This window comes from Panthera uncia, unplaced genomic scaffold (assembly GCF_023721935.1).
Source record: "Panthera uncia isolate 11264 unplaced genomic scaffold, Puncia_PCG_1.0 HiC_scaffold_556, whole genome shotgun sequence".
In the NCBI taxonomy this organism is placed as follows: domain Eukaryota; kingdom Metazoa; phylum Chordata; class Mammalia; order Carnivora; family Felidae; genus Panthera; species Panthera uncia.
Window position 1 is genome coordinate 1 of NW_026059711.1, and position 25,457 is coordinate 25,457.

At 38.9% G+C, this 25,457-nt stretch overlaps 1 protein-coding gene across 1 annotated transcript in view; it reads left to right on the top strand.

Moving 5' to 3' along the window:
- Window positions 1–5: 5 nt before the first annotated feature.
- Window positions 6–25,457, top strand: part of LOC125918210 (Alstrom syndrome protein 1-like) — a gene marked incomplete at its 5' end in the record, with an annotated part of 38,248 nt that continues 12,796 nt past the window's right edge. The window contains 2 exons of the mRNA XM_049624240.1: window positions 6–2,391; window positions 3,855–3,988. Coding sequence (XP_049480197.1) covers window positions 6–2,391; window positions 3,855–3,988 — 2,520 coding nt within the window. The remainder of the gene's footprint in view (window positions 2,392–3,854; window positions 3,989–25,457) is intronic.

Consider the following 25,457-nt stretch of genomic DNA (forward strand, 5'->3'; position numbering starts at 1 on the left):
TTCCTGGACCAGCTGACCAGAAGACTGGGTTGCCATCAGAACCTTCTAGTTCCTACTCACTTGGAGGGAAGCCTATTATTTTCTACCAGCAGGCCTTATCAGATAGACATCTCACTGAAGACGCTGTTAATATTTCAGCTTCTCCTGGACCAGCAGACCAAGAGACTGGGGTATCAACAGTACCTTCTATCTCTTACTCTCATATAGAGAAGCCAAGTATTTTGTACCAACAGCCTTTGTCAGACAGTCAGCTCGCTGTAGAAGTTCCAAAAGTGTCAGCTGTTTCTGGGCCAGGTGACCAGAAGACCAGAAAACCAACAGTTACCTCCACTTCGTACTCACAGAGAGAGAAAGAGAAGCCCGTCATTTCTTATCAGCAAGAATTGCCAGATCTTACTCAAGATGCTTTAAAAGTTTTAAAGGTTCCTGGACTAGGTGGCCAGAAGACTGGAATACCAGCAGTAACTTCTACTTTTTACTCACATAGAGAGAAGCCTATCATTTCTTACCATCAGGAGTTGTCAGATCCTAATGAAGGTGCTTTAAGAGTTTTAGGCACTCCTGGGCCAGCTGACCAGAAGACTGGGATACAAATTGGGCCCTCCACTTCCTATTCACATAGAGAGAGCCCCATCTTTTCTTACCAGAAGGAGTCATCAGATATTACTGAAGAAACTTGGAAAGTTTCACCTGTTTCTGGACCAGCTAACAAGAAGACTGAGATACATATAATCCCCTCTAGTTCCTACTCATACAGAGAGAAGGACAGTATTCTTTACCAGCAGGAGCTTCCAGATGTTACTGAAAAAGTTTTAAAAGTTTTTGCTCTTCCTGGACCTGCTGACCAGAAGACTGAAATACCAACAGGACCTTCTAGCTCTTACTCACATAAAGAGAAACTCAAGATTTCACCTGTGATTTTACCAGATGTCCAGAAGACTGAGTTTCTAACAGCTCCCCCTAGTTCCTACTCAAAAAGAGAAAAACCCAAAATTTCAACTGTGAGTGGACCAGATGACCAGAAGACTCCGTTACCGACAGTTTTTCATAATTCCTGTTCTCAGAATTTTGAGATTGAGGATATTCTGAAGATTTCACCTGTCCCTGAGCCAATTGTTGTGAATTCTGGGATACCAATACCTCTTTCTAGTTCCTCTTCCCACAGAGAGAAATCTAATATTTTCTACCCACAGGAATTGCCAGACAAACATTTAGCTGAAGATGCACTGAACGTTTCAACAATTCCTGTACCAGCTGACCAGAAAAGTCTGTTACCAACAGCTCCTCCTCGTTCCTTTTCACACAGAGAGAAACCAAATATATTCTACCAACGAGATTTTCCAGATAGACATCTACCTGAAGATTCTGTGATGTTCTCACGTGGTCTTGGGCAAGCTGATCAGATTACTGGTTTATCAACAGTTACTCCTGGTACTTATTCACATAGTGAGAAGCAGAAACTTGTTTCAGACCATGTTCAAATGCTAATAGATAATTTGGATTCTCCTAACTCCAGTATTATCTCAAGCAGTATGCCTTTAAGTTCTCAGGCTGATGGTAGAGTTATAATAAGTAAGCCAGAATCTTCAGGTTTTGAAGATGTTGGCTCTGTGGAAATTCAAGATACAAGCAATAGTTCCAAAACTCTTAAAGAGATTCGGACCCTTTTAATGGAGGCAGAAAATATAGCACTGAAACGATGCAATTTTCCTGCTCCTCTTGTCCCTTTCCGAGATGTTAGTGATATTTCAATTATACAATCTAAGAAGATGGTTTGCTTCAAAGAGCCCCTCACAGCTGCTGAATCTAATAGTGATTTGCCTCGGAGACAGCCATTTAGAGAGGAAAGCCCAAGCAACAAGTGCATACAGAAAGATATTAGCACACAGACAAATCTGAAATGCCAGAGAGGCATTGAGAACTGGGAGTTTATTAGTTCAACCACACTTAGAAGTCCTCTACAAGAAGCAGAAAGCAAAGCCGGAGTGACGTTAGATGAAACCCTTCGACAGTATAGAGCAGCCCAATCCGTAATGAGATCTGAACCTGAAGGGTATAGTGGAACCATTGGCAATAAAATTGTTATCCCTATGATGACTATCATTAAAAGTGATTCAAGTAGTGATGCCAGTTCCTGCTCATGGGACAGTAATTCCTTGGAGTCAGTTTCTGATGTTCTTCTAAATTTCTTTCCATGTGCTTCACCCAAGACAAGTTTGACAGATAGCAGAGAAGAAGAAAGTGTGTCAGAGAGTGATGATTGTGGTGGTAGCAATGTAGATTCACTGGCTGCACATGTCAAAAACCTTCTCAAGTGTGAATCCTCATTGAATCATGCTAAACAAATACTCAGAAATGCAGAGGAAGAGGAATGTCGAGTACGAGCACGAGGTAGGAACTGATTGTTTGTCATCAAGTCAGGTCAGACTTACAAACATTATAGTTTAAGAATTTGTTTAAAGTTAAGTGTTTGGAATCTGAATTTATTTTCTTATAGAACTGTTAAATGATTACATTTTCCACCACTATTCAGAATAAGTCCATTTAACCAATAATGTAACTCGGTCACAGTATTAATAGTACTAGTCTGATTTTAGGGTCTTAGGTAGGTTCTGAAGCCTGAAGGAGAGTAAGGAGATAGCTTGGGTTTCCAGATTCCTAAAGTACTTATGTTTCCTTAACCCTCCTATTATAGGATTCTCTTTTGAAGGCAGAAAAAACAAAGAAAAGTTTGCTCTGTTCTAAGTCACACTGTATCATAAAACTAAATATACTTCTTCATTTTTCTAATACAGTTCTTAGAGCATATTTTAGATATTAGAAAAAACTGAAGTACTTCACACTAAAACTTAGGTTAGAGGTTTAAAAGAGGATGTTCTAATCCCATTAATCTCTAATAATAGAATGCTATTAAAAAAGAAATCTTTGGGGTGCCTGGGTGGCTCAGTCGGTTGAGCGTCCGATTTCGGCTCAGGTCACGATCTCACGGTCCGTGAGTTCCAGCCCCGCGTCAGGCTCTGGGCTGATGGCTCGGAGCCTGGAGCCTACTTCCGATTCTGTGTCTCCCTCTCTCTCTGCCCCTCCCCCGTTCATGCTCTGTCTCTCTCTGTCTCAAAAATAAATAAATGTTTAAAAAAAAAAAAGAAATCTTTAAGACAAAATGGGGAATTAAAAAAATTTTTTTAAATATTCATTAAAAATTTTTTTAATGTTTTTATTTATTTTTGAGACAGAGACACAGAGCATGAGAGGAGGAAGGGCAGAGAAAGAGGGAGACACAGAATCCTTAGCCAGCTCTAGGCTCTGAGCTGTCAGCACAGAGCCTGACGCGGGCTCAAACCTACGAACTGTGAGATCATTACCTCAGCCAAAGTTGGATGCTTAACTGACTGAGCCACCCAGGTGCCCCTGGGGAATATATTTTAGCAAGCAACTTATAAACACTTCAGGCCTCCTTGGGAATTTTGCCTTGAGATTAACTACTTGTGCCATTCCTTTTATCACTTATGCATATCACTTATGCAGTAACTGTAACAGGAACGTATAGGGGAGGCAAAGGGATTGTCCTTATTGGAAGGAAGATTAAGATAAAAATAATTGAAAATCATAGAAAGGTGGCATCTTTGGAGAAATACCTGTAGAATGTGGTTTTTAAAAGTCACACTTTTCAGTGAGATGATTGTTCTTAAAAACTTACAATAGTTTGTCATATAATGGAGAACACCTACTTTTTGCCAAGTATTGTGGCAGGCATTTAGTTGGATATATTGATGGTTTTCTGTGTTCTTATAATCACTGACAAATTATGATTTTTGCATTGCATTATCTCCAGTGTGTTTATGTTTTCTTTTCAGCTTGGAATCTGAAATTTAATCTGGCTCATGAGTGTGGCTACTCCATTTCAGAATTAAATGAAGCTGACAGGAAAAAAGTAGAAGAGATCAAAGCAGAGTTGTTCAGTCATGGGAGAACAGCTGACTTGTCCAAGGTATAAAAGAAATCTAGCAATGAAGAAAGAAAATGTGATAAAAGGGTGGTGGAGTTTGTATCTCTTACTTGGGCATTGATGACACCAGCTGAGTCATTAATAGTCTTTGGCTAAAGTGTTAGGTGTCTTATTTCTTCAAAGTTCCTATTTAAGGATTAGACTCAGTAGATTTTGATTAATTGCAAATTCATCTATTGAAAAAACTTATGTCCTTAGGAAAATAAGAATAGATTTGCTTTATCATTCGTATTTTCTCTTGAGGGTAATAGCTTGAAGCGCAGATAAAGTCCGGCCATTTTCAGATGTGTATTATCTACTTAAGAACATAAAGCTATACTAGCTTATGTAAAAATGATTTTCATTTTAATAGTATGTATTTTCATCCAATTATGAATTATTTCATACATAGTAAAGAATATATATGAAATGTATATAAAGAATAAAAGAAAAATATGAATAATTCCTGTCTATGGGCTAACTAGCTTGATAAATGGAATGTTACCAAATACCATAGAAGTCCTGTGTGTCCCCTCCCCAGTAACGTCTGTTACTTCCTATCCTGACATGTATTGATTTTTCTCTTGCTATTCAGTATGGTTTTGAATTCTTCAATAGATGGAGTCAACACGGTGCATGTTTTGAGAGTTGCATTTTTCATATAGACTTGGGTTTTTGAGATTCTTCTTTGTAGATGTAGGTAGTTTTAGTTTATTCATTTTTAGTGCTGTAAGTATTCTAGTGTATGAATATATCATAGTGTGTCCGTTCTCTTGTGGATAGGGCATTTGGTCTACTTTTATTTGGCTTATTTCTTTTTTGGAAAAGTTTTTTAAAAGGATAAATTACATTGGATTTTAGACTTATGTATATGTTTGAGCTCATCGCCACCATCCATCTCCAGAAACTCTTTTCATCCTGCAGGACTGAAACTTTGTACTTATAAAGGTTTCTCTCTATGGTAAGAATATGTTCAGTTTTGTAAGAAACCACCAAGCTGTATATAACTTTGAAAAAAAAATTTTTTTAATGTTTATTTATTTTTGAGAGAGAGAGAGAGACGCAGCGCGAGAAGGGAAGGGGCAGAGAGGGAGGGAGACACAGAATCCCAAGCAGGCTCCAGGCTCTGAGCTGTCAGCACAGAGCCCGATGCAGGCCTTGAACTCACGAACCGCAAGATTATGACCTGAGCCACCCAGGAGCCCCTAAACTGTATATAACTTTGTATGTCAACTATACTTCAGTTCACACACACACACACACACACACACACTTAAATGGGAAAGAGAAAAAAAGAAACCACCAAACTGTCCCACAAAGTGGCTGTACCATTTTGTATTCCTGCCAACAATCAACAATGAATCAGAGTTCCTGTTGCTCCACATCCTTGTTAACATTTGGTATTGTTAGTGTTCTGGATTTTGCCCATTCTCGTAGGTGTATCCTACAACTTGCTATAATCACTTGTATCTTATAACTTGCTATAATTGCTTATTAGTTCCAGGTGTTTTTTTTGTTGATTGTTTCAGATTTTCTACACAGATGATGAGGTCATTTACAGTTTTATTTCTTCCTTCCCAGTCTGTATACCTTTTATTTCCTTTACTTGTTTTATTGCATTAGCTAGAAATTCCATTTTGATGTTGAAAAAGAGTGGAGAGACGGAATATTCTTAACTTGTTTTTGGTCTTTGTGGGAAAGCTTCTAGTTTCTTACCATGAAATACGAGGTTAGCTGTAGGTTTTCTGCCAATATGCTTTATCAAGTTGAGGAAGTTTCCTTCTGTTCTAGTTTACTAATAGTTTTTATCATGAATGGGTGTTGGATTTTGTCAAATTCTTTTTGTACATCTATTGATATAGTAGTCATTTTTCTTTTTTAGCCTGTTGATGTAATCATATTAATTGATTTTTGAATGATAAACCAGTCTTGCATACCTGGGATAAATTCCACTTGGTCATGGTGTATAATTCTTTTCATACTTTGTTGTATTCTATTTGTTAATATTTTATTGAGGATTTTTGCATTGATATTCATGAGAGATGAGTCTGTGTTTTGTTTTGGTTTTTTTCCCCTGTAGTGTCTTTGTCTGGTTGTGGTATTAGGGTAATGTTGGCCTCATAGAATGAATTGGGAAGTGTTTCTTTTGCTCCTGTCCTCTGAAAGAAATTATAAGGAATTGGTATAATTTTTCCTTAAATGTTTGGTAGAGTTCACCACTGAACCCAGCTGGGCCTAGCCCTTTTCTCTTTTGGAAGATTATTATTGATTCAATGTCTTTAATAAATAGATGCCCATTCAGAATGTCTTTTTGTGTGAGTTTTGGCAGATTGTGTCTCTCAAGAAATTGGTCCATTCCATCTAGGTTATCAAATCTATGGGTATGTGGTTGTTCATAGTATTCCTTTATTATCCTATTAATGTCAGTGGGATTTGCAGTGATATCACCTCTTTCCTTTATGATTTTAGTAATTTATGTCTTCTGTTTTTCTTTCTGGCTAGAAGCTTGTTGATTTTATTGGTCTTTCAAAGAAATAGCTTTTTGTTTTGTTCATTTTTCTGATTTTTCTGTCAATCAATTTCATTGATTTCTGCTTTCTTATTCTTTTTCTGTTTAATTTGGACTTAATTTGCTATTCTTTTTCTAGTTTCCTAATTTAGAAATGTGGGTTATTGATTTTAGATCTGTCTTCTTTTTTAGTATATACATTTAATGCTAAAAATTTCCTTCTATTCTGTGCTTTCCCTGCATCCCACAGGTTTTCCTAAGTTGTGTTTTCATTTTGAGTTAGTATGTTTTTAAGTTTTAGGTTAATATGTTTTTAAATTTTTCTTGATTCATGCTTTATTTAGAAGTAGGCTGTTTAATTTCCATGTATTTAGGGATTTTCCTGTTACCTTTCTTGCTTTGATTTCTAATTTAATTCCATTGTGGTCTAAGAGCAGACTTTATATGATTTTTATTCTTTTAAATTTGTTAAGATATGTTTTATGGCCCAGAATGTGGCCTGTCTTTGTGAATGTTCCATGTGAGCTTGAGAAATTGTGTACTGTGTTATTTTTGGCTGAAGTAATCTACAAATATCTATTATACCCAGTTGATTTATGGTGTTGTTGAGCTTAACTGTGTCCTCACTGATTTGCTGATAGATGTATTCTTTTTTTTTTTTTTTAAGTTTATTTTGAGAGAGAAAGAGAACATGCACACACATGTAAGCAGAGAGGGGCAGAGAGAGAGGAGAGAGAGAATCCCAAGCAGTCTCTGTGTTGTCAGGGCAGAGCCCAGTATGGGGTTCAGTCTCATGAATCATGAGATCATCACCTGAACTGAGATCAAGAATCAGATGCTCAACCAACTGAGCCACCCAGGCATCCCAACATCTGTTCATTTCTCATAGAGGATGTTGAAGTCTCCAACTATAATAATGGATTATATATTTCTATTTCTCCTTGCAGTTATGTCAGTTTTTGCCTTGTGTAGTCTAACACTTTGTTGTTTGGCACACATACATGAAAGATTGTTATGTCTTAGAGAAGTTTCCCCTTTGTCATTAGGTAATGCCCTTCTTTATCTGCGATAACTTTCTTTGCTTTGACGTCTGTTCTGTTTGAAATGAATACAGTATTCCTACTTTCTTTTGCTTTATTTTAGAATGGTATATTTTTCTCCATCCATTTACTTTTGATCTAATTTGTCTTTATATTTAAAGTGGCTTTCCTATAGACAACATGTAGTTGGATCTTGGTTTTTGATTCACTCTGACAATCTATGTCTTTTAATTAGTATATTTTCACTTGAAATAATTGATTTTCAAAGTGATTATTGGTATAGTTGGATTAATATCTACCATATTCACTACTATTTTTTTATTTGTTGCCCTTGTTCTTCATTCCAATTTTTGTCTCCCAGTCTTTCTGCCTTTTGTGGTTTTGAGTGTTTTTATATCATTATATTTTCTCTCATTTCTTAGCACATTAGTTACACTTTATTTTTTTTGTGGTTGCCTTAGAATTTGTAAAATATTTACAACTAATCCAAATTTATTTTCACATAACACTATACCACTTCAGGTAGTGTGAGTACCTTCTAATAACAAAATACAGTTGATCCTTGAATAGTGCAGCATTAGGGGAACCAACTCCCCACACAGTTGAAATTCTGCATATAACTTTGACTCCCCCAAAACTACTAATAGCCTACTGTTTACCAGAAACCTTATAGATAACATGGTTAACATATTTTGTATGGTATGTGTTTTATGTACTGTGTTTTTACAAGAAATGTAATCTAGAGAAAAGATCATTGTTACCATCATAAGGAAAATACATTTACAGTATTGTACTGTATTTATCAAATAAAATCAGTGTGTAAGTGGACCCATGCAATTCAAGGGTTAAATGTATTCCTGATTTCTCCCTCTCATCTCTTGTATCATGCTGTCATTCATTCATACATATATATACACACACATACACAAGCAACATTTTGAACAAACTATTATCTGTGAGATCAGTTAAGAATAAGAGAAAAGTGCATATGTGTGTTCTTAACTGTGTCTTACTCCTTCTTTGATGTTCTTCCCTTTATGTAGATCCAAGTTTCTGATTTGTATTTTTCTTTTTTCTAAAGTACTTCTGTTAACATCTGTTGCGTGGCAGGTCTAATTTTTGTGTGTCTGGGAAAGCCTTTATTCCTCCTTCAGTTTCTTTTTCTTTTTGTTTTTCCTCAATTTTTAAATAGTCATTTATTTCCTAAATAACCCTTTGCTTTCTTTCTTTCCTTCTTTTTTTTTTTTTTTTGGTCTTTCCTATGTTAATATTTTCTTTTTTTTTTTTTTAATATGAAATTTATTGTCAAATTGGTTTCCGTGCAACACCCAGTGCTCATCCCAACAGGTGCCTCCTTCAGTTTCAGGGATGACTTCATAGGGTATAGAATTCCAACTCTGTACTTTTTTTTCTTTAACACTTTAAATGTTTTATTCTTTTCTTGTTTGCATAATTTCCGAGGAGAAGTCAGATATAATTCTTTGTTCCTCTGTGGATAAGGTGGTTTTACCTTCTGTCTTCTTTCAGTTTTTTTTATCTTTGATTTTCTGTACTTTGAAAATGTTTTACCTAGGTAATTTGGGGCGGCATTTTTCCTGCTTTGTGTTCTGTGAACTTCCTAGATCTGTACTTTGTTGCCTGACATTAATTGGGAGGAAATTTTTAGTCATTGTTATTTCAAATATTTCTTCTGTCCCTTTCTTTTTTTCCTTCTGTTATTTCCATTGCTCATATGTTATACCTGTGATAGTTGTCCCAGAGTCCTTTGATGTCCTATTGTGTTGTTTGTTTTTTAGTAAATTTTTTTAATGTTTTATTTTATTTTTGAGAGAGAGAGCGAGAGAGAGAGAGAGCGAGAATATGAATGAGTGGGGGAGGGGCAGAGAGAGAAGGAGACATAGAATCTGATGCAGGTTCCAGGGTCAAAGCTGTCAGCACAAAGCCTGATTTGGGGCTCAAACTCAAGAGCCACATGATCATGACCTGAACCAAAGTCGAATGCTTAACTGACTGAGCCACCCAGGCACCTATATTGTTTACTTTTTTGCGTCTTTGTTTTCTTTGCTTTTTAATTTTGGCAGTTTTTGTTGAGATATCCTTGTGCTCAGGATTCTTTCTTTAGCCATGTCTGGTCTAGTAATAAGCCCATCAAAGGCATTCTTCATTTCTGTTAAAGTGTTCAACCTCTAACATTTCTTTTTCATTCTTTCTTAGGATTTCCATCTCCTTGCTTCTTACATTGTCCTTGTGTTCTTGTGTATCCATCAGAGCTCTTAGCATATTATCATCATTGTTTTAAATTTCTGGTCTGATAATGCCAGCATCCCGACATGTCTGGTTTTGATGCTTGCTTTTTCTTTTCAACTAGTTTTTTTGCTTTGTAGTGTGCTGTGTTGTGGGGCCTGTAGCTGGTGTATTTCATTAAGAATATGTAGATTATGACCTATGAATAAAGAGACATTAGCCATGCTCACAGGGCTGGCAGATAGCTTCCTCGGCATCCAAATTTCCACTTTGGGGAAGTGAAAAATCCCAGGGTCATTTTGATTGAAGATGCAGTTTTGGTACACTCACACAAAGGAAGTAAGGTCACAATATTTATTACTTACTGATCCCAGAAGCAGGGGTAGTGGTGGGTGGGTGTGGGTCAGGGCCAGGGCCGCTCAGTGAGCTCTGAGGAAAAGGCAGTCCTCTGTCTCAGGTCATGAGCAAGCAGGAGATAGAGAACAGGGTAGCAAGCACCTACTACCTATGAGGTGGTTGGGGCAGAGGTCACTAACTTTTCATGGGTTCAACTCTTAAGTAATTGTTTCAGGAAGATGCTTGAGGGAAACAAAGTGGGGACTTCTGGCGGGGAATCTCAAGCTCAGGTCCTTATCTAACTGTCCAGACTCTGGGTGTGAGCCGGGTTGTCATACTGTAAAATGCCTAGGCAGCAACTCAAAATAGCTTTTTTTCTCATCACAATTGACCCTGTGATGCCTAAGCATTAGTCTTTAGGGAAAACCATGGGCACTGTCCAGATGGTGGAGATGTTAAAAGCCACTGGCAGAGTTTTGGTCATCTGGCTCATGAAACATTTGAGCAAAGCAAAAATGCCGGTTAACGGTATCAGTAGACAAATGGTAATTTGAAATCCTGTCTGTAACCGTTCTCCCATTTGTCGGGGTCCGGTCAAGAAAATAAATCAAAGCCCATGGATAAGTTTAGGGTAAGTATTTGATTAAAAACTTGGGTAAGATTATGGAATACTTGTACCTGTTGGGCACCTTTTGTAAATTTGTCTAAATTTATCTGGAATTATTAATACATGTGCAGCAGGTGGTGCACTGTACAGTGTATACACCTTCCTTGACCAATAAGAAATTTAAAGCTAAATGCACATCCAAAACTCTGCACTAAAGAAGCATGTTGTTGTTGCATGAAGTCTAGGCTTTGGTGTAGCAGCCCAATGCATTTAGCCAGGGTGGCTGACAGATTGGTGTTTGCCTTAATGATTTGTTGTTGTGTGCCTAGTGGTGGTGTTTCCGCGAGGGATAGTAGCAGACCTATTTTCAGCATAATGAGGATGAATACTGAATGTTTTTGACATGAGAGGACAACGAGAGATGGTTTGGGGGTCCTATTTATTAGTTTGTAAGAGTTGTCCCAAGGTGACTGAGGTACATTGGTATGAACACATAGGACTCCCTGGGGACCAGCAAAGAGGCAAATGTGTTGGAGGTTGAGGGAAGAAATGCACGTATGGAGAACCATGTATGTGTGACAGCACCAGGGCACTGGACTTACAGTGGACACTCACTCTTTTATTGTGGAAGTTGGATCTCCCCCTGCATGACTGGGCTGCAAGGCCCAAGACCGTGGGGATTGTGCTCTTTGTGGCAAGGTATGTGTTGTATTCATTTTGTGGTGTTGGTGCCTGTGCAGATATGGGGAATTACAAAGGGCACCTGTGGAGGCTCCTGCCAGGTGCTACATACTGTATTGCGAAGTGTCGTGCATGGGAGCAGTTGAGTGTGGTAGAGAGTGGCCAGGCAAACTGCATACGTGTGTGGGATGTCTTTTGTTGGGCACATGAGGGCAGGGGTCAGTAAATTAGTCGGCTAGGCTACTGGGGGAAAAGTCTTTGTTGAGTTCAGTAACATGCCAAGCAATTACACTGGCTCAAAAAACGAGCCCTGGTTTCTGCCCATGGAATAAAAACAGTAAGACTGTTGGAGAGCTCGAAGGGAGGGTTGTGGAAACCTGAGTGGTGATAGTGGGAAAGGGTCTCCTTGGGGTGGTGTAGGGAAGTGACCGTATGGCTCTGGTCCTGTGACAGTGTGTGTGTGGGGGTGCTCTGGTGGTAGCATTTGCAGTCAGAGAGGGGTTCTTCCAACAGAAATTAAATTTCCTAACCTCCAGTAGGAAGCATAATGGGAACCAATCTAATGGGTGTGGTAAGGGCAAGGAACTAAGTGAAGTGTTTAAAGGAGCCTCTCTGTAAGTTTATGAGACTTGATAGATACCTTGACCTTTCAAGATTCAACTGAGGGCAGTCTGGCAGTTATAGTACTGCCTCACACCCAAGCAGCAAGCATTGTAGTAAGCAGGGGAGCCTTGAGGTAAACACATAAAATTTAAGTCTACAAAATACCACTCAAGGAGGACTTATCTTCCCAGTTGTCATCTCTGCTGTTGTGGAAGATTGTGGAGGTAGCATTTGGGATGAAGTTGTGTCCCGTGTCATCATGTACTAAGGTGTTGTTGTCTCTAGTGTTGTTTCAGTGGAGCGAGCCATCCCAGAGGAGGTTGATTGTTCCAGGTATCCACCCAGGAGGGGAATCGGGGCACACGGGAGTCTAACAGGGTCACATAGATTTGAGATGCCCTGATTAAGGTTTGCTTGCATCATCATGAGCAGTTACTGGTATCACAATTCTTAGTAGGCTTTGGGGGGGTTCTTGGGGAAGTGTACCTCACAAATGATTAGGCAGTGCTCTCCTCTGAGGCATAAGAGCTCTCCATCCATAAATAATAAAGGTGGGAGGCACATGTGTAGCCTTGGTTTAAAGAAAATTTAGTTGTGTGCTTCTGACAGTTTAATGTTTAGCCCTGTATTACTAGAGATAAATCCGAACTGCATAAGCTTATCAGCCAGTTAGGGTTGAAATTAGGACAGTGTTAGGACTGGTGACCTTTAAGCATTTGTGCCTTTGGTGCTGTTTAAGATAGCAGGCTAGGGGCGCCTGGGTGGCGCAGTCGGTTAAGCGTCCGACTTCAGCCAGGTCACGATCTCGCAGTCCGTGAGTTCGAGCCCCGCGTCGGGCTCTGGGCTGATGGCTCGGAGCCTGGAGCCTGTTTCCGATTCTGTGTCTCCCTCTCTCTCTGCCCCTCCCCCGTTCATGCTCTGTCTCTCTCTGTCCCAAATATAAATAAAAAACAAAAAAAAAATTTAATTAAAAAAAAAAAAAAAAAGATAGCAGGCTTCAACCTCCTAGCTCTTTTCCACGCTTGGTGGCATTTCAGGTGCAGCCACTCTTGGGCCGACTCCAACACCTGTTGTCTTCCATCCTGGGGTGCAGTTGTGGATGAGTGCCATTCACTTCCAGCAGCTTTCTAGTGTTGCCTGTCTGGAATCAAGGAGAAGCCTCATGACCCACGTGGTACAAAAGGCACAGAGTAAGGCCAATAGTAGCAGGCAAAATCTGCATTTTATAGTTTTGTCCTTCTGACTGCTTCCTGAGAATATTATGGGGCCCTTGTGGATCAGCAGCTCATCACTAGCCTCCTCCAGAGCGGGTAGGGCCAGGTGTTAGGATCATATCACCTGGATGTCATCTAATATTGCTACTGTCAACCAACTGGAGTGCCTCTTCCCCCACTTTGAGTGCCATGCCATTCCTTCAGTGGGCCCAGGTGCAATTACTTCCATTTCCTGTGGGGAGGTATGGTTAGGAGAAATGAACCATCTACTGAAGCCACTGTTTTTGGAATTTCAGTTGGAATTTGAATATCAAGTGGGTAAGTATGGTCTAGTGGCAACATACAACGCATAGTCTGTGTTCTTCTGGGCCAGAACTGTTTATGACCAGGGGAGGTAGCCATCTGTTCTCAGGTCACCAGTGAATACTGGATGGTGAGATGATTGACATTTTAAATCTGTAATGTTGGAGAAAATGAAAACAATATTGTTCTGTAAGATAAAAGTATCAGGTTACCCTGTGATGATAACCATAGGCAGCATGGCCTGGTAAGCCTAGCTGGTATAAGGAGAGTGGTGTTCATATGTTCCAGAGTTTAAAATGTTTTAAAGTGCCTATAATAGCAAGGAAGTCCATTTAGGAGTCCATCTGCTGCCTTGTAACTTAAGGAGCAAGGATTTTAAAAGACCTTTGTGGTGTTGAATAATGACAGAGGTCTGTAGCTGCTATGGGAGATAAAAGTTTCATTAGATTCCCTGTTGGAAAGCCCAGTGCTATGTTGTATGGGCAGTAAAATGAGATCCTTGATCTGAGTCAGTGTTGTCTGGAGGGCTGAATGGGGGCAGGATAACTTAGAAAAGAAAGAGATTATATGCTCCATAGAGCTGTTCCTGGTGCCTGTAGCAAGCAGCAGGCTGGGAAAAGTATCTACACATGTAATAGCGAAATGTGTAGTGCCTGCTGACAGAGAGCGTGGCCCGGTGAAATCACCCTGCTAACAGCTTAAAGAGGCTATCTCCTTGCAGAACTTAAGCATGGCAGGGCAGTTTTCAGTGTTTGGTTTGGGAGCATAATTCACAATTAAAAATAGTGTGTTTTGCATGGTGTTTTGCAGGGGCGGAGGGCCCAGGCCACGGTGGCAGCAGTTCCCTCATGACCCAGAGAGATACGGTACCATTCAGACAGAGAATAAGGAGTATGGAAGTGGTGACTAAGAAAGACTGGAATGGTTGACAGTGGGGAAACTTGTTTTGTGGTAGTGGGTGGAACTGACAGAATTGTTGGTAAAAAGTCAGTGGTTGAGAGCCTCAAACCAGTGGTTGACCTGGGTTTGATCAAGGGCATGTGCCTTGGAGTTAGATGACTCTGGTGTGATAGTATTTATATGTGCTGAAACATGGGTAACCTTCATTGTGACTGATGCCAGGGCATTGACCCTCCAAATCTGGGGCATCCCAAATGGGACAGCCTTGAATGTGAAAATCACCTGTTGTCATTGGTCCAACCAAACGGCTAGTCTACTAGCAACTGCCCATTATTCAGTGAAAATATGGACAAGAGACTTGTCTGGGCAACTGTATGGCCATTTGTACCACCACAAGCTCCGTAAGCTAGCCAACCTTCACTTGCCATATTTGATAAGCATGGTACCACTGGCAGGGTGATACACTGCCATTCTTCCAACAGGCTCCACGGCATACGGTGGTGGCGCTTTCACCCATGAAGAACACAGACTCCCATTCTCATTCCATCAGCTCTTCCCAGAGGCTACCTCACATCACCAGAAGCTTAGTCAGTGGGAGCACTGTTACCAGTTCCTCAAGGTCCATGGGCTGTAGGCTGAGGATCCAGGAAGCCACATCCTCCTGTAATGTGGAAAGATTTGCCACGTCAGATTTTGCCCATTGTAGAAGCTACTGTTTCTATTTTAGCAAAGAGGCATCTGTGACCATGTGGGCCATTATGGGCATCCCTTATGCATGATGTAATAGAAATGTGGGGTACACAGGAGAACAGGGTCTTCCTGTCGAGTTGCCTCTGTAACAAAGCCCAATAAGCAGTCAGAATTGATGTTCTAAGGGGTATAGCAGGCAGCTATGGAGGGCGGCCATCTGGTTTGGAAGCCAAAAGCAACCAGGAAAAGTCGTGTTTAGTCCATAGACTCCAGGATGCATAGTACATGCTGACTGTTGCCTCAACCTGGAAGGAAGAGCCGGGGGAACCAGGGGTAGGTCTTGACGAATTGACCTTTGTGTCAATTGTGAAGCTTGTTGTAGGGTTTCTCCCTGATAAAATGTAGAGGATTTGTGTGTGGCTGCATAAATGGTGCTAAGTGTGGTGGATGAGTGTGATATGTGAGCTTCCAAAATGTGAAGAAAGCTAGTCATGTTGGGCTTGCCATAGCAGGGTAGGAGGCTGAATCGTTAACACTTGATGTTTAACCACAAGTGGAATTCTTGGCCTTTAAGAGGCCAATTAATACCAAGAAATTTAACAGTTGTGGCTAGCCCTTGAATTTTATGTGGTGCAGCAGCCCGACCTCCATGTTGGAGGTGGGTTACCAGCTGTTTTAGGACCTTGTGCACCACGTCCTCCAAGGAATCCCAGATTAGAATGTCATCAATATAGTGCCAGACAGTTCAAGGGGACACTGTAAGGGCATCCAGGCCTTGCTGGCAAAGATTGTATGTAATGGTTGGGCTGTTAAGATAGCTCATAGGCAGCGGTGTAAAGGTATATTGGGTGCCTGTGGCTGGGATTTCTCAGTGATCGATACTAAATAAAACATATTTAGATGCCTCTGTTTTGGGTTAGGGCTAACTCTCTAAGCTCAACACTCTAACTACTGACATAGTAGACCAGCAACTGGCCTTCCATATGGGCACGAATGTAGAGGAGTTCTCCTTGGCTCCCAGGTCCTGATAGCCTGTACTTTCAGTTCCTGTTTGGGGAAAAGAGGCAGAATCCTACCTTCCTGGTTAGCTCACCTTGGCTCAGTGCTGGGACTTTGCATGTGATTATAACAAATCACCCCCAGACCTGACACCCAGTGGAGTCTTCTTTAGAGACTAATGGGAAACTTACCGCCTCAGACTAGTGCCTGCTAGTTGGTCTGTGCAGGAGAGTCTGACCTTTTATAGCACTGACCGTTTAGGCGGAGGATTCACAGCAATACCCAGCAGTAGCATAAAGCAGTGCCACAGACCACCAGCAAGCAGTTGTTCCTTCCCAGAGAGACTGAGTAGTTTGGGAGAGGAAGTTAGTGACCAAGTCTCAGCTAAAAGGCTCTATATGGGAGTATAGATTGTACCCACAATTCCATCCTGGTTGCCAGTTGTAGCTGGTGTATTAAATTAAGAATATGCAGATTATGACCTGCCAGATGAGGAGGGACAAGCCACCAATATAGGGCGGCAGGCATCCTGAACTCCCACTTTGGGGAAATGAAAATCCCAGGGTCATTTTGATTGCATATGGCAGTTTTATACTCACACAAAAGAAGGAAGATTACAAGATTTATTACTTAGAGATCCCAGAAGTGGGGGTGAGGATGGGGAAGGCACTCGGTGAGCTGGGGGGAGGGGCATTCCTCCATCCTGAATCATGAGTGAGCAGGAGATAGACAGGAGGGTAGTAGACACCTATTATTTATAAGGTAGTTGGAGCAGAGATCACTAACTTTTCATGAGCTCAACTATAAGTGGTTATTATAAAAGATGTCTGAGGGAAACACAGTGGTGACTTTTGGTGGAGAATCCTAAAGCTCAAGTCCTTGTTTGACTGTCCAGACTCTGGGCATGAGCAAGGTTGTCCTACTGTAAAATGCCTAGGCAGCAAGTCAAAATAGCTGTTTTCTCATCATATATGCCTTGTATTTTTTTCTTCATAGGTAGACATAATGTATCAGGTAAAAGGAACTGTTGTAAGTAGACCTTTAGAAATGCGTGGTAAGGCATGTGGAAAGGGTAAGCATTCTGTAGTTCTATGATGAGATTCAGTCTTTTAGTGAGCCTCTACTTCTGAACTGTGATTTAAACATTTCTCAGCTTTTTTTTTTTTTTTTTAAATTCCTCTTAGGTAGTACAGAATGGCCAGAGTGGTGTGGAGGGTGTATTCCTCTTCTCCCATGTGGAATACTTGAGCTAACTAGACCTGGGGATTTTCTTTTCACCCATGTCAGTTAGGCTCTGATGATACCAGCACATTAAGCTCTGGTTCATTCTTCTGAGTGCAGGCCTTGTGAAGAACAGAATGGTCTGGCATATTTCAGAATGGTTCCTTTTCTCTTCTCGAAAGCAGGCAGGGATTTTTCTCCAATATTTGTTGTGAGAACCTGGTCAGTCTCCTGGCGGTAACACTCATAAAAGTGTTACGGTATCTCTGTGCCTGGTTTCCCCTGGACTTTTTAACTCTCAGACTTGTCCACACTGAGCCTCCAGCAATTCATCAGCTGTTCAGGTTTTCCTACCCCACCACTGGTTCCCACAGTGGTTTCTGCTCAGTGGTCTCTACTTCTGTAAGCCTGGACTCCCTGTATTTGCCTGTTTTCCTGGGGGCAGTGGTTTTTCTTATGTCAGTACTTTCCTTATGGATCCAAGAAGAGTTGTTTGTTTTTCAGTCTGTTGTTGGGACACAGTGGTGACTTTTAAGATTCTTACACTTGGAACCAAAAACCAGAAGACCCTGAGATAACCTTCTATCAACCTTTTGGTATATTTATAACAAAAAGTTGGGGAAAACCATACCAGATTCATATGTTTAAATGGGTGAGTCTTTGAAACTGTCGAATAATGGGCAGTTCCCATTCTCTAATGCATAAAAGAAAATAAAAATTTTGCAGTTTACTTGAGAACACTGATACTTGGGAATGTTGACACAAAAATTTCAGACTCCTCAAAAAAGAAAATTATGAGAGAGTCTAGGACAGCAGTTGTAATGTCTCTTCTTTCATTTCCAATCTTATTTACTTGAGTTTTCTCTTTTTTTCTGTAGTGTAGCTAAAGGTTTGTTAATTTTTTTTTATCTTTTCAAATAGCCAACTGTTAGTTTCATTGATTTTTTTTTCTTTTGTTTTTGTGCTATTTGATTTATTTCTGCTCTAATTTTTATTAGTTTCATCCTTCTGCTAACTTTGGGATTTGTTGTTTTTTTCCTAGTTTCTTGAGGCACAAATTTAGGTTCTTTATCTGATAAAGAATAAATTCTTTATTTTTTTAAATATAGTCTTTTATAACTTTAAACTTTCCTTTTAGTAATCCCATTCGTTTTAGTGTGTTGTGTTTTTGTTACTTGTCTCAAGATATTTTCTAATTTCTCTTTTGATTTCTTCTTTGACCCATCGAGTGTGCAGGAGTACATTGTTTAATTTCTACATATTTGTAAATTTTCTGGTTTTCCTTCTCTCATTGAGTTCTGGTTTCATTCCATTGTGGTCAGAAAAGATACTTGGTATGATATTAGTCTTCTTGACTTAGTTAAACCTTGTTAATTTGACCACATGTGTCATCTCTCCTGAGGAATGTTCCATGTGCACTTGAGAAGTCGGTATATTTTGCTGCTATTGGGTTTAGTTATCTATCCATGTCTATTAGGATCATTTAGTCTATGATATTGTTCAAGTCCTTTGTTTCTTTATTGAGTTTTCTGTCTGGATGTTCTGTCCATTATTAAAAGTGGGGTACTGAAGCTTGCTACTATTTTTACTACTATGTAATTCTTAACCTCAATTCTTAAAATCTTTGCTTTATATATTTAGGTGCCCTGTTGCTGGGTATATGTACATAATGTTTATTTTTTCTGTGTGAATTGACCCTTTTGTCATTATATAATGACCTTTGTCTCTTATGACAATTTTTGACTTAAATTCTGTTTTGTCTGATATTAGCATAGTTTCAATTATGTAAGATGAACAAGTTCTACAGATCTAGTTTACAACATAGTGCCTATAGTTAACAATGCTCTGTTGCACACTTAAAAAAGGGATGTACTTTTGTCAAGAGGGTACATCTCATATACCACAATAAAAAATGTATATATAAAAAAGAATTTTGGGGCGCCTGGGTGGCGCAGTCGGTTAAGCGTCCGACTTCAGCCAGGTCACGATCTCGCGGTCCGTGAGTTCGAGCCCCGCGTCAGGCTCTGGGCTGATGGCTCGGAGCCTGGAGCCTGTTTCCGATTCTGTGTCTCCCTCTCTCTCTGCCCCTCCCCCGTTCATGCTCTGTCTCTCTCTGTCCCAAAAATAAAATAAAAAACGTTGGAAAAAAAAAAAAAAAAAGAATTTTGTGTGAAAAATATAGATGTAAAAATGTTTAAAGTAAGTATTAATATCTGGTTCAGTATCATGTTTTTTAAAATAGCATATCATGAGCAAGTAAGACTTAATCTAGCAAAGCAGTATTAGGTAATTTATAAACATATATGTTTACATTAGTAGGAAAATCACAATTATTTCATAGGCTCCAAATAGGTATTTGGGAATAAAAGTAAAAAGTGAAAATCTGTTCCCAATTAAAAATATTTCTGTAAATTAGAGTAGAAGAACAATGCCTCAATATGATGAAGAATATGTATTTGAAAATAGCAGTTGGCATAATCAAAGGTCAAATACTTTTTTATGCACATAAAACATTTGTGAATGATGTTACCAAAAATGGTGAACTAGGGAACTTTAGGGCTCCATTCCTGCACAGAAAAGTCTAATAGGCTAGGAACATTTGTCAGAGTCAACTTTTGCAGAACTCTTGACTCTAGTCAAAATTTTAGAAGTAAACCAGGAACAATTACTGAAGTAAAGAGCTGTTGCACTTCAGTACGAGAGTGCTGTGATATCTTAAATTGCCCACCTGCCATCCCTCAGTTTAGGGTAGCTTTTAGTGTGGGTTAGTATTTACAAAGGACACAATACAAACCTTTCTCTTTCTTTCTTTTTTTATAATTTTTATTTTTGAGAGAGAGAGAGAGCAAGTGAGTGGGGGAGAGGGGGAGAGGGAAGGGGCAGAGAGAGAGAGGGAGAGAATCCCAAGCAGGGAGAGAATCCCTGACACAGGGCTTGGTCCCACGACCCTGGGATCATGACCTGAACCACAATCAAGAGTCGGATGCTCAAATGACTGAACCACCCAGGTGCCCCATACAAACCTTTTTCTTTTTTTTTAATTTTTTTTTTAATGTTTTTATTTATTTTTGAGACAGAGAGCATGAGCAGGGGAGGGGCAGAGAGAGAGGGAGGCACAGAATCGAAGCAGGCTCCAGGCTCCGAGCCGTCAGCACAGAGCCCGACGTGGGGCTTGAACCACGAACCGTGAGATCATGACCTGAGCCGAAGTCGGACGCTTAACTGACTGAGCCACCCAGGCGCCCCCAAACCTTTTTCTTAAAAAACTATTGTGAAGTGTCTTAACCTGTCTGTCTCCCTGAAGGACCTAATTAAGAGCTTTCACAGGGCAGAGGCAGCTTCTCTGTCAATGTTTGTCAAAAACATCTGATGTCTGAGTATTGGCTGTAGCATCCTGGGCCTAGGGATATCTGGGTAAATAATAAGGCACACTGAAAAGCTTGGGAAGGAAGTACTTGACAAAGGGGAATACTTGTCGGGGGGGAAAGGACTTTTAAAGGCTCCCACTTATTTTGGGGAATTGAAAAGGCCATGTGTATGCCCAGGGCTGGACTCATTCTCAGAAAGGGCCTAAGAAGACCCTAAACTTTAATTTTTAGCTAACCTTTCAGGCTTTGTGTTGGTGCAAGAGAGAATTGGAGTGTGAAGCAGCATTGTAAATAACATGGCTAAGTATTGAAAACGTGCCCTACCATGGAGAAAATCAGAAAAGACTAGTAGAGGTTTTTCTCTCTTTCAGTTTTTTATTTTGAAGTCCAATTTATACTTCTCCTTTATTGCTTGTGCTTTTGGTGTCTTATTAAGAAATCATGGCATAACTCAGAACTACAAAGATTTGTTGTTTTCTTCAAAGATATTTAGTTTTAGTTCTTATATTTAGATCTCTGATATCTTTTGAGGCAATATAAAATTTATCTTTGAAACTTCTGGTAATATATATAATACAAAATTTGCCATCTTAACTATTTTTAAGTGTGCAATTGTGTTAGCAATAGTCACACTGTGGTACAACTAATCTCCAGAACTCTTCTTGTAAAACTGAAACTATATCCATTAAACCATAGCTCCTCATTCCCTTTTTTCCTCACCCGCTGGCAACCACCGTTCTAATTTCTGTCTCCATGAATTTGACTCCTTTAGGTGTCTCATAGAAGTGTGATCATACAGTATTTGTTTGTGACTGGCTTACATCACTTAGCATTATATCCTCAAGCAAGGTTCATCCATGTTGTAGCATGTGTGAGTTTCTTTTTGAAGGCTGAATAATATTCCATTATATGGCTATACCACATTTTGTTTATCCATTTATCATCCATCAATGGACACTTGAGTTGCTTCCACCTTTTGGTTTTTATGAATAGTGCTGCTGTGAATATGAGTGTACAAATATCTCCTTGAGACCCTGCATTTTAATTTTTTTGGGTATAGACCCAGAAGTAGAATTGCTGGGTCATATGGTCATTCTATTTTTAAGTTTTTGTGGAACTGTCCTATTGTTTATCCACAGCAGCTACACCATTTTACATTCCCACCACCAGTGCATAAAGATCCTTGTTTTTCCACATCTTCTCCAACCCTTGTTAGTTTGTTTTTTTTTTTGTTTTGTTTTTGTTTTGTTTCCTACAGGTGTAAAGTGATATCTCATTGCTTTTGATTTGCATTTCTCTGATGATTAATTATGTTCAGCGTATTTTCATGTACTTGTTGGCCAGTTGTATATCTTCTTTGGAACATTGTCTGTTCAAGATGTTTGCCCATTTTTGAAATGGCTTTTTTTCTTTTTGAGTTGGAAGAGTTCTTTATATATTCTAGATGTTAACCCCTTATCAGATACATGATTTGAAAATATTTTATTCCATTTTGTAGGTTGCTATCTTATTCTGTTGATTGTATACTTTGATGCACAAAAGTTTTAAATTTAATATACATTTTATGTTTTATATAATTTATATATTTTATGTAATTATATATTTATATTTTTATATATACAATCTATATACTTTTACTTGTGCTGCCTGTAGCTGTAACGACCATTTTTTGGAGACCATTTTTATGTATGGAAGTGAAAAGACTATTATTTTCCCATGAATTTTCTTGACCCCTTTGTTGAAGATCAGGTCACCCTAAATATTAGTGTCTTTTTATGGACTATCAGTTCTTTTCCCTTGATCTCTATCCTGTGCCAGTACTACCCTGTTTTGCTTACTCTACCTGTATAGTAAGTTTGAAATCAGAAAATGAGTCCTCCTACTTTGCTCATCATTTTCAAGATTGGTTTGGCTACTAATGGAGTGTTCTGTAAAATTGTAATGTATGGATTGTTGGGAGGAAGGAATGAATATCTTTTGGTAAGTATAAATCTAATCATGCTCAGTTTTAAGAGGCTGGACCAAATTTGTGTTTCTCAGAAGCTTAGAAAAATTTATTTCCTAATGATATGTCAGGTGGTGTCAGGGTTATAAGAAGCCATGGAATAGAAATAGCATTTTTAAAGTGTTAGTTTTGTCCAGTGGTGTTTAATTAATTTATGGGCATTTAAAAAAATTGAACATTTTATTTTGAAATAATTGTTGATTCACATGTAATAGTAAGAAATAATACAAAAATAATGCTTTTACCCTTTACCCAGTTTCCACCAATGGTAACATCTTGCGTATCTGTAATAATACATCACAACCAGATACTTAGTCAAGATACTTAACATTTACATCACCACATGGGTCCCTTACATTGCCCTGTAATAGCTACATCCACTTCTCTCTTGCTCTCACCCCTTCCTTAACCCCTAGCAATCATTAATCTGGTTGCCATTTCTATAGTTTTGTCACTTCAACAGTGTTGTATAAATGAAATCACACAGTATGCAACCATTTAGTATTGGCTTTTTTCACTCAGCATAATTCTCTGGAGAATATCCAGGTTGTTGTGTTTATCAATAATCTGTTCCTTTTTATTAATGTGTAGTATTCCATGATATGGATGTACCACAGTTTGTTTAAATATTTACCTATAGAATGATATCTTGGTTGTTTTCCACTTGTTGGCTCTTACAAATAAAGCTACTGTAAACGTTCATGTGCAGGTTTTTAGTGAAAATAAGTCTTTGTTTCTGTGGAATATATGCCCAGAAGAGCTATTGCTGGGTCATATGGTAGTTATATAATATATGTTCAGTTTTTTGAGAAACTGCCAGACCATGTCCCAGGGTGGTAGTACTCCCAACAGTATGTGTGAATAGTATGTGATACCTTATTTGAGTATAGTTGACACAATGCTATAGTAGTTAAAGGTGTACAACATAGTGATTTAACAAGTTTAAATGTTATGCTGTGCTCATCACAAGTATAGCTACCATCTGTCACCATATGTTATTAAAGTGTCATTGACTATATTCCATATGCTGTACCTTTTATTCTTGTGACTTAATTCATTCCATAACTGGAAGCTAGTATCTCTTACCCCTCTTCATTCCGGCAACTATGAGTTTGTTCTCTGTGTTTATATGTCTGACTGCTTTTTGTTTATTCATTAATTTGTTTATTTTTAGATTCCACATGTGAGTGAAACCATATGGTATTTATCTTTTTCAGCCTGACTTATTTCAGTTAGCATAATACCCTCTTGGTCTGTCCATGTTGTAAAGAATGGCATGATCTTGTCCATTTTTGTGGCTGCCTAATACTCGACTGTGGGTGTGTGTACACACACCACTTCTTCCTTATCCACTCGTCTATCAATGGATTTTTAGGTTGCTTGCATATCTGGGCTGTTGTAAATACTGCACTAAACATAGGGGTGCCTATATCTTTTCAAATTAGTGTTTCTATATTCTTTGGGTAAAGATTCAGTAGTGGAGTTATGGATCATATGGTAATTCTTAATTTTTTAAGGAACCTCTATACTCTTTTCTACAGTGGCTGCACCAATTTGCGTTCCCACCAGTAGTTCCCTTTTCTCCACATCCTTGCCAACATTTGTTGTTTCTTGTGTTTTTGATTTTAGCCATTCTGACAGGTATCTAGTAATATCTCCGTATGGTTTAAATTTGCATTTTCCTGATGATTAATGATGGTGAGTATCTTTTCATGTGTTTGCTGGCCATTTGTATGTCTTCTTTGGAAAAAATGGCTATTTAAGTCCTCTGCCTATTTTTTAATTGTATTATTTGTTTTTTGTGTTGAATTGTATGTGTTCTTTATATTTTTTGGATATTAACCCCTTATCAGCTATGTCATTTGCAACTATCTTCTCCTATTCACTAGGTGATTTTATTTGTTTTGTTGATGGTTTCCTTAGCTGTGTAAAATCTATATTTTGGTGTCATCTCAATAGTTTAATTTTGCTTTTATTTCCCTTGCCAGAGGAGACATATCTAGAAAAATGTTTCTATGGCCAGTGTCAAAGAAATTACTGCCTATGTTTTCTTCTAGGAATTTTATGGTTTAGGTCTAACAATTAGGTCTTTAATCCATTTTGAGTTTATCTTTGTGAATGGTATAAGAGTGTTTCAGTTTGATTTTTTTACCTGTGGCTGTCCAGTTTTTCCAACATCAGTTGTTGAAGAAATTGTCTTTTCTCCATTGGATACTCTGGCCTTCTTTGTTACAGATTAATTGACCTTGAAAGCACAGATTTATTTCTGGACTCTCTATTCTGTTCTATTTATCTGTGTGTGTCTTTTTTGTGCCAGTACCACACTGTTTTGATTAGCATAGCTTTGTACTATATCTTGAGATCTGGGATTGTGATACCTCCAGCTTTGTTCTTTTTCAAGATTGATTTGGCTATTTGGGGTCTTCTGTGGTTACATGCAAATTTTAGGATTGTTCTAGTTCTATGAAAAATGTTATTGGTATTTTGATAGGGATTGCATTAAATCTGTAAATCTGTAAATTGCTTTGGGTAATATGGACATTTTAACAGTATTGGTACGTCTGATCTATGAATATGGAATACCTTTCCATTTGTGTCATCTTCACACACATCTTATAGCTTTCAGAATTTGGGTCTTGGGTAAGCAGAGAAGTAGGGGGACTGGGATGTTCCTTCTCCCTCAAACACAACTGTATTGAGGTCAGAACACTTGGAACACGCAGGAACTCAATCTTGGGAGTGACAAAAATCT